Source organism: Calonectris borealis, chromosome 21 (assembly GCF_964195595.1).
Source record: "Calonectris borealis chromosome 21, bCalBor7.hap1.2, whole genome shotgun sequence".
Lineage (NCBI taxonomy): Eukaryota > Metazoa > Chordata > Aves > Procellariiformes > Procellariidae > Calonectris > Calonectris borealis.
In genome coordinates, this window is record NC_134332.1 from 1,541,019 (window position 1) to 1,554,732 (window position 13,714).

A 13,714-nucleotide genomic window follows, 5' to 3' on the forward strand; every position below is an offset into this window, starting at 1 on the left:
GCAATAAACCCGATCGTGCATCCCCATGCTCTGATGAGATGGAGAGAATACCATGTCCTGCATGCGTGCTGCCAGGCTGTGGCGTGGCTCCAGCCTCCCTTGGCCTGGCAGGCCCACCTGGCACCCCAAAGCCTTGCTCCGGGCCCCTGCAGCACCCCAAAACCTGGCTCCATGCCCCCCACAGTACCCCCAGTCCTGCTCCTGTCCCCCACAGCACCCAAGGACCTGCTTTAGGCACCTGCAGCACCCCAAAGCCTTGCTCCAGGCCCCCCCAGCACCCCAAAACCTGGCTCCATGCCTGCCACCAGTCCTGCTCCTGTCCCCCATAGCACCCCAAGGACCTACTCTAGGCACCTACAGCACCCCAAAGCCTGGCTCCAGGTCCCCTTGCAGCACCCCAAAACCTATCTGCATGGCCCCACAGCACGTTCAGCCATGCTCCTGGCCCCCCCAGCACCCCAAAGCCCTGCTCCAGAGCCCCACAGCACCCCAAAGCCTGGCTCCAGGTCTCCGCAGCACCCTAAAATCCTGATCCAGCACCCCAAAACCCAGCTCCAGGCCCCTAGACCCCCCAAAAGCCTATTCCTTCCCCGCAGCGCACTCCCCTCCCCACCGCGCCGCCTCCATCTCTTTCCTTCGCTCCGCCGCGCGAGACTTCCCGCCGTCTTCCCGCGGGGCGGGCCTATGCTAATCAGAGGGCGGGATTATGCAAATAGCGAGGACTCAGGGCAGAGTCGAACGGCCGGAGCGGGACGCGGCGGCGGCGGAAGGTGAGTGCGGGGGCCGGGGTCGGGGACCGGGGGGCCGGAGCCGGGGCAGTGGCCGGTCCCCGACCCCGGCCTCTTGTAGGGCTGTCCGGAGGCCGGAGATCGGGACGACTCCAGGGGCAGGGCCCGGCCGGGCATGGAGGCACCGCTTGGGTGCAGGCAGGGTGCAGGCAGCAAGGGCAGCCCGGTTTTTGCTCGGTCACCCGCAGTTACCGTGGCAAACGTGGGGAAAGCACCGAGCAGCGTGCAATGCTGCGGGTTGGCGTCGGTCCTGAGCCCACGCTCATCCTGCGGTGTAATTACAGACCCCCCCGAGCATCCCCAGACATCCCCATTTCCAGATCCCACCTGGAAGAGGAAATCTTCATTAACGTCTTGACCTTTGTTAGTGACTGTTAATTAACCCGCAGTTCCGTTGTCTCCCTGGGGAGCTCTGCTTTCCTAGTACGCTCCAGTCCAACCCCGCTCCCACCTGGGATTTTGGGAGCTTGCGCGTCTCCAGGACTTCAGGTAAATAGTTGTGCAGCTAAGGATGAGGCCGCATACGTTTCTGTATCAGAATGCTGGAAAGCGACTTCCTCGTCTCTCAGCAGAGAACAGGCAGCTCCAGCTCGGCGGTGCTGTGAGCAGCTGGAGCAGACCTTTGGCACCGTTGGTGTGCGTTGGGTTTGGCTTCAGCCCGTCCACTGAGTTTGTTTCATTTGTGCAAACGGGAGGGCAGCGTGTCCGTGGTTCTCTCGTTCTGCAGTTGCTTCTCTCCTCTCAAATACAGCGAGGCAGCCGGGGTCACTGTGGTGGGCCCGGGCTGGGCAAAGGCGCCAGTTCGAGTGCTGCAGGTTTGGGCTGGTCCTCGAGCAGTCCCAGTGTGAAGGAGCAGAGGTGAAACCACTCTGCTGCGGAGCCATTTGCTCGGGAGAGCGCTGCAGGGCTGTTCTTGAACTTGTCCTTACTGATGCTCTGGTGTGCATGAAGCAAATTGCTTTAGAAATACATATTTGGGCATTTAATGTTGGCGAAAGAGGCGCGTGTGCTCTGCTGGGAGCCCTAAGGGGATCTTGGGGAAAACAGCCCTGTTCTAGGGCGTAGCGCGTGTGGTGCAACGTCCCCTTATCGCGGCACTCTAGCAGTCCTTGCTCTGCATCCCTGCCGTCCTTCCCCGGCTGTCGGGCAGCTGTGGGGCGTGCGGCGGCTCTGCGGCTGTAAGACCCCGGTGCCCTCATCCGACCGGGTGCCCTGCGTGGGCAAGAGGAGCCCGCAGCTGGCGGCAGCTTCTCCTGCACGTGGGGCTCGTAAGGAGGGCCCTGGCTCCCCTGGCCTCGCAGCAGACGGGCGTTCTGCTGGGGCCCACCCGTCCTGGATGTTATCTCCGCTCTGCAATTCTGCCGGGTGCCCATCTCCTCCTTCCCCGGAGAGGGCAGTTTCTGGAGCTGCGGTCTCTATCTGTCCCATACAGAGTCAGGTGCCTCTGGTCCCACGCCATCCCCCCTCCCCTTCCTCCGGCGGGATTAACTGTTTAAAGCATTTTTTGGATTCTCGAGGTGGGTTTTGTTCACTGAGCCCTTTGTCCTCGATCGCTGCCGCCTGGAGCCCAGCCTGGAGCCCAGCCTGGAGCCCAGCCTGAGCAGCCCAGCCGCTGCGCTGGGACTGCCAACTCCAGTTCACCGGAGGGCTGTCCCCATCCCTGCGAGTAAGGACTGGAGCAGCAGGTTTCCAGGACTAAAAATTACTTGCCAGGTGATGCCGTGACACTGCCAGTGTGCCTGTCAGCTGGTCTGCATCCCCCACAAGCACCATCTGATTTTTTTATACACTATTTTTATAAGCGTAAGCCTGTAAGTAACCAAGAGGTGCCTTTTCCCCCATCCCCAAGCAGAAGTGATTGCTAGGGGGACAGGAGACTCAGTTCAAGCCCCGGACTGAACACGATGCCCCTATATTACAAGTACCCTATGGACTGGGGTGACCTGATACAGACTGAGAATTTGGCTCAGCATTAGAATATCTGAAGGGTCTTGAGTGTGTAAAGTAGGTGAACACCTCAAATTAAAGGTTTTCCAGAAGAGTGGAGCCATCTCCTGCCCAGCTCTGTTCCTGCTGTCGCGGGTGCTGCTGTAAAACTGTCTCCCCTGGACTGCATCCTGGGATGCTAAGTGAGCCGCGTCTGCTCTCCGGAGAGAGCCGGGGCAGCGAGGTTTATTGCTGGGGAATCCCTCCTGGGATGAGACTGGGGACTGCGGGGCTGCTCCCCTGAGACAGGTCCCATCCTCATGTCCGTTCTGTCTCGCATGGGAAGCCCTGCCCCGCCTGAGGGTGCCAGCGGAGGAATCCCGCTTGTTCTTTCAGAAGCTCGTCTCCAGCTCTCCTCCCACCCGCCTGCCTCTGGTTTCAGCTCTTAAAATCTATGGTTTCCAGCAGAGACTTTGCTGTTTGCTGTCTGGGGCACCCCCGGCTCCTCTGCGCGGGGCGTTTGTGGGATGCGGCCCTGTGTGTGCAGCCAGCAGAAGTCCTTGAAGCCGCTCTGTACAAACAGTCTGTTGTTCAGGCTGTGGCTCCCTGCGTGTCCCAGCCGTAACAGCTGCTCTCTTCTGTGCTGCAGCCAAATGCTGCAGCCGCCTTCCCCCGGCCCCTTCCGTCGTGCTCTCACCAGCCACATGTTGGTGAGAATTTAGCGCTAGTGGAAATTTAAATCTTAATGGTTTAATCGCAGAATTATTACTAGATCTAACTCTTACAGAAGAAGAAAATACTGCTACAGAAAAAGTTTCAACAATAACATAGCTAACGCTTCATTTATGTGTATTGAGTAATTTCTCTTTGTTACCCCTGAAATCAGTTTTGCCCAACTCCCAAGTTTTCTTTATCCAGCAGTAAGTGGCCACTGGAGTTGTGTGACAGCAGGGTTTAGAGCCCTGGTGTCTTCAGGATGATCCTGCACCACTCTCTCATCCAGTGCCCGTGCTCTTCTGTAACTGCATCTTTACACCGTGGCCACAAATACTTTGTGCTACGCAGAGCAGCTTTTTGCTACTCTGTATACAAAAGCTGTATCACACAATTACACAGCGTTAAGCAAAACTAAAATGAATTAAGCAATGACAACTTATCATTAGAAAACTGTTGTTACAGCTACGCAAGCTAAAACAGACGGAGCCTGTCAAGGGTGGTATTGTTGAACCATGTGAACGTGGTTCTGCTGCGGGAGGACACTGATGGCTGTAAATTGGTGGTTTCACGCACAGAATTGGGACGTTTTGTGCGGAGGAGTCGGCATCATCCCTGTTTACGGGAAGTGCTGTGCTGTGACTGCTGATGCGGGGTCCTCCAACACCCACCTGGCGCGGGGCTGAAGCTGGCTGGGCTGCAGCTCATGTTCCCTGCGTGTGCCTGGAGCAGGACAGAGACAGTCCTGCAGTGGCTGTCTGGATCTCAGCACCCTCCTCGCACGCAGCAATAGCCGTGGCTTACCAGGACACTGCCACTAAACCAGCCTGCCGGTTTCTTTTGGTGTTTCAGAGTCTCATTCCACAGCCTCCTAGTGAACGCCCAAGATGCAGGCAGACTCCCTTCTTCACAGCGGCTACTTCCACCCTGTGCTACGCTCCTGGCAGTGTACAGCAACCACCTTCGATGCCTCCAACCTCATCTACCCCATTTTTGTCACGTGAGTGAGCCCTGGTTCTCTGGGTTAGGGATGGACCAAGCTCAGGTTGAGTGGCTTAGGTGCTCCCTGAGCTCTTAGATAGGTTCAGACTCCCCAAAAGATTCCCTGTGGATGAGTCTGGGGTAGGGGCTTCCTTCTCATGCCAAGTCCTTATGTCTCTGTCCCATCCACCTCCTGCAGTGACAGCCCTGATGCAGTGGAGCCGATCCCCAGCCTCCCTGGACAAGCCAGGTAAGAACGCAGCCCCTCCGAGCTGCGTGCCAGTCACTGCTGCGCCCCGTGCCTGAGCAGGGTTGGTGTATGGCCTGAGATGAGCATGAGCCAGGGTGATGCTTCCAACCTTCTGTGGGTCCCTGCCTTGGGGATCCCCCAGCATCAGGCAGGGCGGGAGCATTCGTCCACCATGGAAGTGGAGGGAATCATACTGGGGATGCTGGGAAAGTACCAGTACTGGCAGGTATAGTGCCAGGGTCTTGCAATGTCCCAGAGCACTTGCACGTTGTGTGGGCTGGGCACGCAGGAACGCTGGAAGCTAATGGGCTTTCCAGCAGCAGGTAGAAAACCTGTGCAAGGACACGGGCTCCGGTCCTGCATTAGATCTTGCTGGACTGGCAGCTCCCATCTTCATCCGCTGCTACGTTAGCAGGGCTGTGGTCAGAGAGGCCCCAGGGGGATGGTCCTGTGGGGAGCTGGGCTGGATCTGCAACCAGGAAGGCGAGATAAGGGATCCAAGGGCAGGGCATGCTCATCCTTTCAGAGCAAAGAGTGTCCATGCCGAGTAGATAATGCTCCTGTAGCCCCAGATAAGGTCCTGGATTGTTCCTCCCAATGTTCAGGCAACACCTCCCCTCTACCTCCAGCTGCTGCTTGGCGTGGATGCTTGTGGATGCTGGATAGCTCACAGACCAGCATCCAAGTCACAGACCAGCTCCCCCACAGAGCAGGTCTGGGTGCCTGGCAGCCCCCTTCCCTTTGCTCTTCTCAGGTACGGAGTCAACAAGCTGGAGGGGATGCTGCGTCCCCTCGTCGAAGATGGTCTGAAGTGTGTGCTTATCTTCGGGGTGCCCAGCAAGGTCCACAAGGTCAGTGTGCGTGGTGGTGGCAGGGGGCTTGGGGTAGCCACAGGGGTGTGAGAGAGCAGTGTGGGGCCAGGGGGGTCTCCTGATCAAACAGGAGCAGTTCAGGGTCTCTGGGTGTGCTTGCACCCCACTCAGCAGAGCAGGATGGGGATGGGAGACTGCAGCGACACCCGAAATGTTCCTGGTGACTCTGGGTGTCTTCTGTCCCTTTGAAGAAGCGGTGTGTCACTGGGGGGCAGAGGAGAACAGGGAGCTCTGTGCTGCAGAAAGCAGGGTGGATGACTTGAGAAGACTATCTCCTGTACAGCTTCCCCTGACCCAGCCTTGCGCTGGGAGCTGTTGCAGGTGGCCCCAAGGTGCACTCATGCTCAGAGGCACTACTCTGTCACCCTCTTCCATTGTTGGTGGTCACACCACCCTGCATTACATGGTCTAGCAGTTCAGAAAATGTTTCTTGGGCAGAACTGCTGCCACGGAGGAGTTGGTGGGACACCCTCAGCTCTGCATGCTGAAGCATTTCTCTTCTCACAGGATGAGAGAGGCTCTGCTGCTGATGCAGAGGACACACCTGCCATCCAGGCAATCAAGAAGATCCGCTCCACCTTCCCAGAGCTGCTCATAGCCTGTGATGTCTGCTTGTGCCCTTACACCTCCCACGGGCACTGCGGTGAGTGCACAGCCTGGGGTCCCGGGCTGCTCTTCGGGCACCTTCCCAGGACCGGGAGTCTCTGGGGGTTTGCTGTTTTCTGCTGCGGAGCTCCGGGTGCTGGTGGGGCCTGGCCAGGTCCTGCCCCAAGACCTGACTCCCCAGTACTGGTGCAGTTGAGCCTGAGAGACGTCTCCTAGGTTTTGAGAGCAGGGTGGGAGGCACGAGTGGTTAAGGCACCCACTCCCTGGCCATCTGAATCTGTCTGAGCACCCGTCTGTGTACCCCATCTCTGTCTTCCCTTCCCTGGAGCACCCATATGTTGAGTCCCTGAAGGGCTGCGTTGTTGGTCTCTTGGTCCTTATCCAGCACCCTTAACATGTTCCCCACTGTTGCTCTGAGCTTCTGTGTAGCGAGAGCCATGCTCCCACCCTAGGGATTGACGCAACCGGCCGACCAGCCCCTCACATAACCCCAGGTTTGTCTCCTAGGCATCCTGCGTGAAGACGGCACCATCCAGAACGAGATCAGCTGCCTGCGGCTGGCAGAAGTGGCGCTGGCCTATGCCAGAGCAGGTGAGGAGTCTCCTGGCAGCGGTACCTGAGTTTGACTCTCGCAGACTCACCCCCTCTCACTTTCAGCAGGCCCAAAAGCAAACTGGGCCTGGCTCCAACTGGGAGTGCTTTTGCTCCGAGCCACGGGAGGCTCCCCTTGCCCTCCACGTGCTGGCCCCGGCGGAGCTGCAGGCACCCGGGGCCACCCTGGCCCTGGGGTCACCTCCTCCTGCAGGCAGAATCACGGCCTCGGGCACTTCTCGGCATCTCTGCTCATTCCCTGCAGGCTGCCACATCGTTGCCCCCTCAGATATGATGGATGGGCGCATCGCGGCCATGAAGAAGGCGCTGATCTCCAATGACTTGGGCAACAAGGTGAGCTCGGGATCTGCGTGTGCCAAAGGCAGGAGCGACGTCCACAGGGAGGCTGCACCAGAACAGGTCCTGGGCAAGCGGTGGGAGAAGCAAACCCCAGCCTTGCCCAGGACATGCCGCAGGCATTTCCCTGCCCCACTGCACACAGGAAGGGAATGTCCTTAGCCGGACACGGGGACAGCGAGGTGCCAGGCCTCTGGCAGGGGAAGGGGGATGTGGGGCAGAGTATAAAACAGCCATGGGAGGGAATTGCCGCTGCCCCGGTGCGGGATTGCAGCACCGAGCTTCTGGCCCTCACGGCTCTGCTCTCCTCTGCAGGTCTCGGTGATGAGCTACAGCGCCAAGTTTGCTTCGTGCTTCTACGGCCCCTTCAGGTGGGTCTGTCCCTTAGCTGGGAGCATCCCCAGCCAGCGCCGGGCTGGCCGGGAGGTGCGTCCCCAGATAGTTATTTGGGAACGGGGCTCAGCCAGAGCCCAGGCCACAGCTGGGGCCACGCTGGTCGCTTTGGAGCGCTCTCCTCCTACTTCCCGGTGCAAAAGGGAGACAAACATACCTTGCCCGGGAGAGGCTGGCTGGTGGGAAGATAACCTTGGGTGATCTTCCATCCCACCCCTTCACCTCGTGCTCATCCTGGGTGCTGGTGGCAAGGCAGGCAGAGAGGGAGCTGCCTGCAGCTGCCAGGAGCAGTGAGGAGGGGAGTCACAGGAGCCAGTGTTGCCCCAAAGGGTGGCTTTAGAGACAAGCCTCAGCTCAGTCAGCTAGTAGACCTTGTCCCAAGAAAGGCCTGACCCTGATGGGGCATCCCTGAGGGACCTGCCTCGGAAAAGAGCAGAAAGAAAATGTCTGACATGATTTTACCCCAGACTCCAGGGGAGGGTAGCAGGTGTTGAAGCACGGCTCCCAAGGGCAGCCTGGACCTCCCAGAGTGATCCTGGGGCGCTGAGGCAGGTTGGGAGAGACCCCCCTTTCCTGCCCCCGATGGCTCAGGCACTTGTCTGAGTCTGTCCTCACATTTCTGAAGCTGTATGAGGCGAGAGGCATGGGGAGCCATACTGGTCCTCATGCCCTGCTCTCTGCCTTGCCCATCACCAGGGATGCTGCACTATCCAAACCTGCCTTTGGAGATAGGCGATGCTACCAGCTGCCCCCGGGCGCCAGGGGCCTGGCGATGCGCGCTGTGGTGAGTGAGCTGGGGTCAGGCTGCCCGGGGCAGCACCAAGGGTCGTGGGTTTGGGGAGAGTAAGCCCAGGGGTGTTGGAGGCAGAAGGCGGTAGGAGGCACGCCAGCCAAAATGGCTGAGGCTTTTCCCTCTCAAGTGAGAGAAATGTGATGCCCATCAGCCTGCCGGAGAGCTGGTCCCCAGCATGGGCCCAAGGACCATGCGCTGGGAGCCGAGGAGTTGGTGACCCCGTACCCCGCTGTGGCTCAGGGTGTCGGGTCCCAGGACATGCAGCCACCTGCTTTCCCCAGGCACTGTGCTTATGGTGAGGGGAGCATCGGCTCTCCCCCATCACAGCCCGTCTGTGGGCTCCTGTGGCCCTTAGAGGCTCACCAGACCCTTCTGTCATCCCTCCTGGGATAACCAACCATCAGGTCAAAACTTCTGGCGAAAACCAACTGTGGACTTGCTGGAAAATGTTATTCTACCCCAAGTTGCCGGGGTTGCGCGCGTGTTCCCCTCAAAGGACCGGGACGTGCGTGAGGGAGCGGACATGCTGATGGTGAAGCCGGGGATGCCCTACCTGGACCTCGTGAGGGACGTCAAGGCTCGAGTAAGCTCTTTCTGCATGCCAGTGAGGGCACAGGGTGTCCCTGGAGGAGGAGGGCGAGCAGAGGTGTGCCTTTGGGATGGGCGATTTGGGTATCCAAACCGCAGGGGGTGCGACTGTGGGTTTCACGTGTGGAGGTGGGTGCTGGAGCACCTCTGGGAGCACTGGGGTGTGTGGGGAGGGCTGACCTCCCTCCCCGCCGCTCCCCTCAGCACCCCACCCACCCGCTGGCCGTGTACCACGTCTCGGGGGAGTTCGCCATGCTGTGGCACGGGGCCCAGGCCGGGGCCTTCAGCCTAGAGGCTGCCGTCATGGAGGCGGTCACGGCCTTCAGGCGAGCAGGTGAGGCGGGCGGCCTCGAGGCCTGCTCTCCGCCCCGACCCCGTCCCCGTGTCCCGTCCCCGGCGCGGCTCCAGCCTCTGGTCTCTCCGCAGGGGCCGACGCCATCATCACCTACTTCGCGCCGCAGCTGCTGCGGTGGCTGAGGGAGGCGGCGGCGGCGGCGGGACGGAACTGAGCGCGGGGCTTCCGGTGACGGGGCGGAGCCTCCGGGGGCTGTGGGCGGGGCTTCCGGGGCGGCCGGGGAGCGGCGCAGGTGGGTGGGGGCCGGGGGTCGCCCGTGGGCCCCGGGACCGCGCGTACCCCCAGCCGGCCGCCCCGGCGGCCGCACAGCCCCCGTGCACCGGGACCCCGGCCCGGTGAGCCCCGGCCCCACCCCGCACCTCCGGCCCCCGCGTCACCCGGGCGGACCCCACTCGCCCACGCGCCACGGGTGCGCCCCGACACCCGCCCCAGACACCCCGGGTGCCCCCCGTGTACCCCGGGTGCCCCCCATGTGCCACGGGTGCACCCCGTGCCCCCAGCCCCCGTACGCTGTGGTACAGCCCCAGCTGCGCCCACTCCCCGTCTTCCAGCAGCCCCACGCAGGGCCCCGCTGCAGCACCCACGGAGGGGTGCAGCTGCCCCGGCCTGGGAGGCTTTGCGCCCTGGGGCTCGGAGCAGGGCCTTGCCTCCCCCGCCATATCTCGATGCAGACCCCAGAGGGGGCCTGAGCCCCTCACGGGGGCCACTGACACCAGTGGGTGTGACCTGGACAAAGGGCCGGTGCCCACAGCCCTCTGACACGACCGGCGTGAGCCACGCTCGGTACCGACCCGCTTTTAGCAGAGCATCTGGCTCTCGCCTCCCTGTTTGTTCTAGGTTTCCCTTAGTCCTGAGCTTTACTGAAGCCATGCTTAGGCTCCGCTTACTGACGTGGGACGTGAAGAACACGCTGCTGCGGCTGCGGCAGCCGGTGGGGGAGAGTTACGCGGCCGAGGCCCGGGCTCACGGGCTCCGGGTGCAGCCGGCGGCTCTGGGTCAGTCTTTCCGGGAGGCGTACGGAGCCCAGAGCCGGCTCTTCCCCAACTACGGCCGGGGCCAGGGGCTGAGCTCCCAGCAGTGGTGGGTCGACGTTGTGAAGCAGACCTTCAGGCTCTCGGGCGTGCACGAAGACGGAGTCCTAACGCTGATGGCGGAAAAACTGTACCGCGACTTCTGCAGCGCGCACAACTGGGAGGTGCTGCCGGGAGCTGGCGAGACCCTGAGCCGGTGCTGCCAGCGCGGCTTCCGCATGGGGGTGGTCTCCAACTTCGATAACCGGCTGGAAGACATCCTCTCCCAGTGCAGCCTGCGGCACCACTTCGAATTTGTCATCACCTCCGAGGACGTGGGCTTTGCCAAGCCGGACAGGAGGATCTTCGAGAAAGCCCTGCGCCTCGGCGGGGTCCCCCCGGAGCAGGCGGCTCACGTGGGGGACGACTACACCCGGGATTACAAGGCAGCCCGAGCCGTGGGCATGCACAGCTTTCTGCTGCGGGCTGCCGGGCAGGGCAAGGAGCCGGAGGTGCCCCCTGAGCACCTCCTGCCCACACTCAGCCACCTCCTGGCTCTTATTGAGAAGGGGTAAATGCATTTTGGCAGAGGACCAGCACTGCTGCTGAGCAGTGAACTGGTCCTGGCGTAGGATTTCTTGCTGCTGGTTGGGCAGGGAAAAGAAGCGAGCACTTCTGAGTGCAGGGAGCAGTGCTGCCTGCGGAGCAGGAGGGGTGTTAATGCAATAAAATGTGTCTGACGCTCAGCATTGCTGCTGATGTCTGTCTTAGCTCAAAAAACACGGGGTCAGCAGTGGTGTCTTCCCCTAATGGAGCTGGGGACTGGGTCAGGCTGCGCTTTCGAAGGCTCCTGGCAGGAGGGATGGAGGCAGACATAAAGGTGTAGCCCTTCTCGGTCACCCCAGGGAGAGGCTCGAGCATCCCCCCGTGCAAGCGCATCAGCAGAGCTGGGGTTGGTCCGGTCCCAGGGAAGGTCTGCTTGTGCAGAGCAGCCAGGAAACCTGCACACAGGCCCTGCACGCCCTGGTGTACCCCAGATTTGCCCCCGCACTGGTGTACCCCAGCATCCCCCTCTTCCTGACAGCGGTGGCCAGGAGGCAGTTGCAGGCCTGCTGTGGGCAAAACAGTCTGGAGTTGGGCAATTTCACTTAATTTAATATATTGCCAATTAACAAATTTTATTGATTTGGGTATTGAGAAATAATGAATTTTAAACAGTTAGGGAAACACCTTTCCTGCCCTTCTCCCTGGCTCACCTCTCCTTCCTCCCTGCCTAGCATCAGCTCCCCCTGTTTTCGCCACGTTATGCTCAGCCCCCTGCTGCCTTTGGCGAGGCGAGGAGCAGCTCAGGTGAGGTATCTTTCTGCTGCTACTTGCTTCTTATTCCTCTGCTCTGACACAGGCTCCTCCACGGCCACAGCCCCTCAGGGGTGCCCCTGCCCTGGCATGGGTCCCCCACGGGTGACAGCCCCTTGCACTGTCCCTGCTCCTCCCAAAAGTGTGTCTCCAGCTGTGTCCCAGTGATGTCTCTTTCCATGTGTGTTCTCCCTGCCGTTTCTCCAAACACATCTCTTAATGCTGCTCCTGTTTTCTGAAGCCCACCATCAGGCTGGAAAGCTGCCCTTGGTCGGAGAGGAATTAAATGATTCACCTAAAAGCGGCTGGCAGAGCCCTGACCCCTCGCCCTGGCACAGCAGACACAGGTGTAGCCTCCAGGGGAGGAAAGCTGCCGTAAAACAGGTGAAGAACGGATGTAGCCTGAAGGCAGGTCTTGTCTGAACACCACTGTACGCAAGCCAGTAGCCCTGTCTGGGCTCCTTTCCCCCATAAATGTCCTGTATAGTGTATATACAGTCACTGTATGTACAATTATATTCAGGCCCCAGTGAGCACGATGCTTCGCTCACCGGACGGGGGTCACCGGACGAGCGAGGTGCTCTGGTGTGCCACAGCAAAGACGGGATCGAGCGGCTCCGCGAAGGTCTGCCTGTGGGAGAAGAGGATGGCGCAGGAATCACCCCCCCTGCAAAGTCAGCCAGCACCCCGATCTCGGCCGGAGACTTGATCAGCTCCACCGCCTGCGGGTGCCCGGCGTGCAGGAACCCGAACTCCTCCTCGTAGTGCGAGAAGACCCAGGAGGCAGCGTTGAAGCCCAGGCGGGCTTCGTTGCCAGACCCCTTCCGCAGCAGGGAGCTGTGGCAAACCCCCAGCTTGTAGGCGCAGCTCTTCTCCATGCTGATCTTCCATGCGCAGACTCCCGAGTGGAAACCCACAGTGGCCAAAGCATTGGGCCAGTGGTCAAATAGCTCGGGGCAGTCCAAGTCCACCTTCGCTTTCTTGGCGCTGAAGGTCAGGGTTTCTCTGTCTTCTGACAGGCTGAGGTGAGGGCTGACCGTTTTCTCATCGATGTGAATCTCCTGCGAGCCTGCCAGAGAAGCCACACGGTGAGCGCCGGCTCGGTGGCCGCTGCCTGAACCACTCGAAGAAGTCATGGCCATCAGATTCAGTTTGCTCCCCTGGGGTGACACGGTGTTGGGTGCTCGGGCTGGGTGCCAGCAGAGCAGCTCCCCGCAGCCTCCCCTCTCAAGCCACGGCCAGAACAATGCAGAGACTCATCAAAGCCCAGATTTCACCAGACACCTCTCCACCCTCGCACTAGAAGTCCTGCAGAGTCAGAGAAGGTGTTGCTCATCTTCCTCTGACCCTGGCCCGAATCCCCACAACACAGAACTCAACAGGTTCAGTTCATTGCGCTTTTGGGAGAGACCCAAATCTGAGCCCCATCCCTTCCCACCCCCAGACAGGCGAGTAGGACCCGACTTCTCCTCCCCCAGCCGGGGCGAGTCAAGAGCCTGTGCAAGGATGGCAGGGCTGTTTGCAGAAAACCTGCAAAGCCGGTCATTCGGGAACGAGAAGGAACAGAGAGGGCTGGGCAGGGGAAATCCCTTTCCTCCTATAAAGCCCAAGTCATTAATCAACCCACCCTGAGCACTTTTGGAGCGGCCGAGGGAGGTGGCACCAGGCATTAGAGACGAGCACGGCCGTGACTCGATTTGGTTTTGCTGTGAATTAAGGGGCTGCCCGGCTGCCCTTGTGCCACAGCACGAGAGCCGGGCTGGCCGGAGGACGCCCGCACCCGCCGGGGGTCTGCTCCGCTTCCGACCCGCGGGCTGACAGCACCCAGCACCGCTCGCCCTGCCCTGGCTGCACGCTCCCCCCGCGAGACCCCTCAGCGGCTCTGCAGGCCGGCTGCGCGTGCGGAATAACTGCACAAGTGTTTCCTTCGCTCTGTAAATTCGCTAAGCAAAGGGACAAGGCTGATGCGCAGCTGACTTACCTGCTCCTGCTCCTACTTGCAGGTGCTCCTCCTTGTCCTGCCTTCCCCCACCCTCCCTTCATTCATTTTAGGTCTTAGACCTCCACGGAAACAAGGCTGGAGCAGCGAGTCATTTGCTCTCCCAGCCCTGCCAGGCACGGCTATTTTGGGACC

General features: G+C 60.6%; 3 protein-coding genes across 5 annotated transcripts; 2 read left to right on the plus strand and 1 right to left on the minus strand.

Moving 5' to 3' along the window:
- Positions 1–697: 697 nt before the first annotated feature.
- Positions 698–10,970, plus strand: ALAD (aminolevulinate dehydratase). Of its 3 annotated transcripts, none has more exons than XM_075170239.1 (12): positions 698–770; positions 4,281–4,428; positions 4,609–4,659; positions 5,414–5,510; positions 6,039–6,174; positions 6,645–6,728; positions 6,994–7,082; positions 7,401–7,456; positions 8,175–8,262; positions 8,768–8,917; positions 9,064–9,193; positions 9,286–10,970. In XM_075170239.1, exons 2-12 carry the CDS (start codon positions 4,316–4,318, stop codon positions 9,366–9,368), a joined length of 1,077 nt encoding a protein of 358 aa, XP_075026340.1. In that variant the 5' UTR covers positions 698–770; positions 4,281–4,315; the 3' UTR covers positions 9,369–10,970. The 3 variants fall into 3 exon arrangements, with proteins under 3 accessions (XP_075026340.1, XP_075026341.1, XP_075026339.1); XM_075170240.1 differs by having other exon boundaries at positions 8,768–8,854; XM_075170238.1 differs by having other exon boundaries at positions 8,768–9,193.
- Positions 10,083–10,970, plus strand: HDHD3 (haloacid dehalogenase like hydrolase domain containing 3). The gene has a single exon (XM_075170241.1). It carries the CDS (start codon positions 10,083–10,085, stop codon positions 10,797–10,799), a length of 717 nt encoding a protein of 238 aa, XP_075026342.1. The 3' UTR covers positions 10,800–10,970.
- Positions 10,971–12,141: 1,171 nt separating this feature from the next.
- BSPRY (B-box and SPRY domain containing) lies at positions 12,142–12,839 on the minus strand. The gene is given in 2 exon segments (XM_075170968.1): positions 12,142–12,242; positions 12,245–12,839. Coding segments are annotated over 2 exon segments (579 nt in total). The 5' UTR covers positions 12,723–12,839.
- Between the last annotated feature and the right edge of the window lie 875 nt (positions 12,840–13,714).

Coding starts and splice junctions, on each gene's coding strand:
- ALAD (XM_075170238.1), top strand. CDS start 4,316: ATGCAGGCAGACTCCCTTCTTCACAGCGGCTACTTCCACCCTGTGCTA. Junction 7,457..8,174: donor TGCTTCTACGGCCCCTTCAG/GTGGGTCTGTCC, acceptor GCCCATCACCAG/GGATGCTGCACTATCCAAAC. Junction 8,263..8,767: donor GCCTGGCGATGCGCGCTGTG/GTGAGTGAGCTG, acceptor TTCCCCTCAAAG/GACCGGGACGTGCGTGAGGG.
- HDHD3 (XM_075170241.1), top strand. CDS start 10,083: ATGCTTAGGCTCCGCTTACTGACGTGGGACGTGAAGAACACGCTGCTG.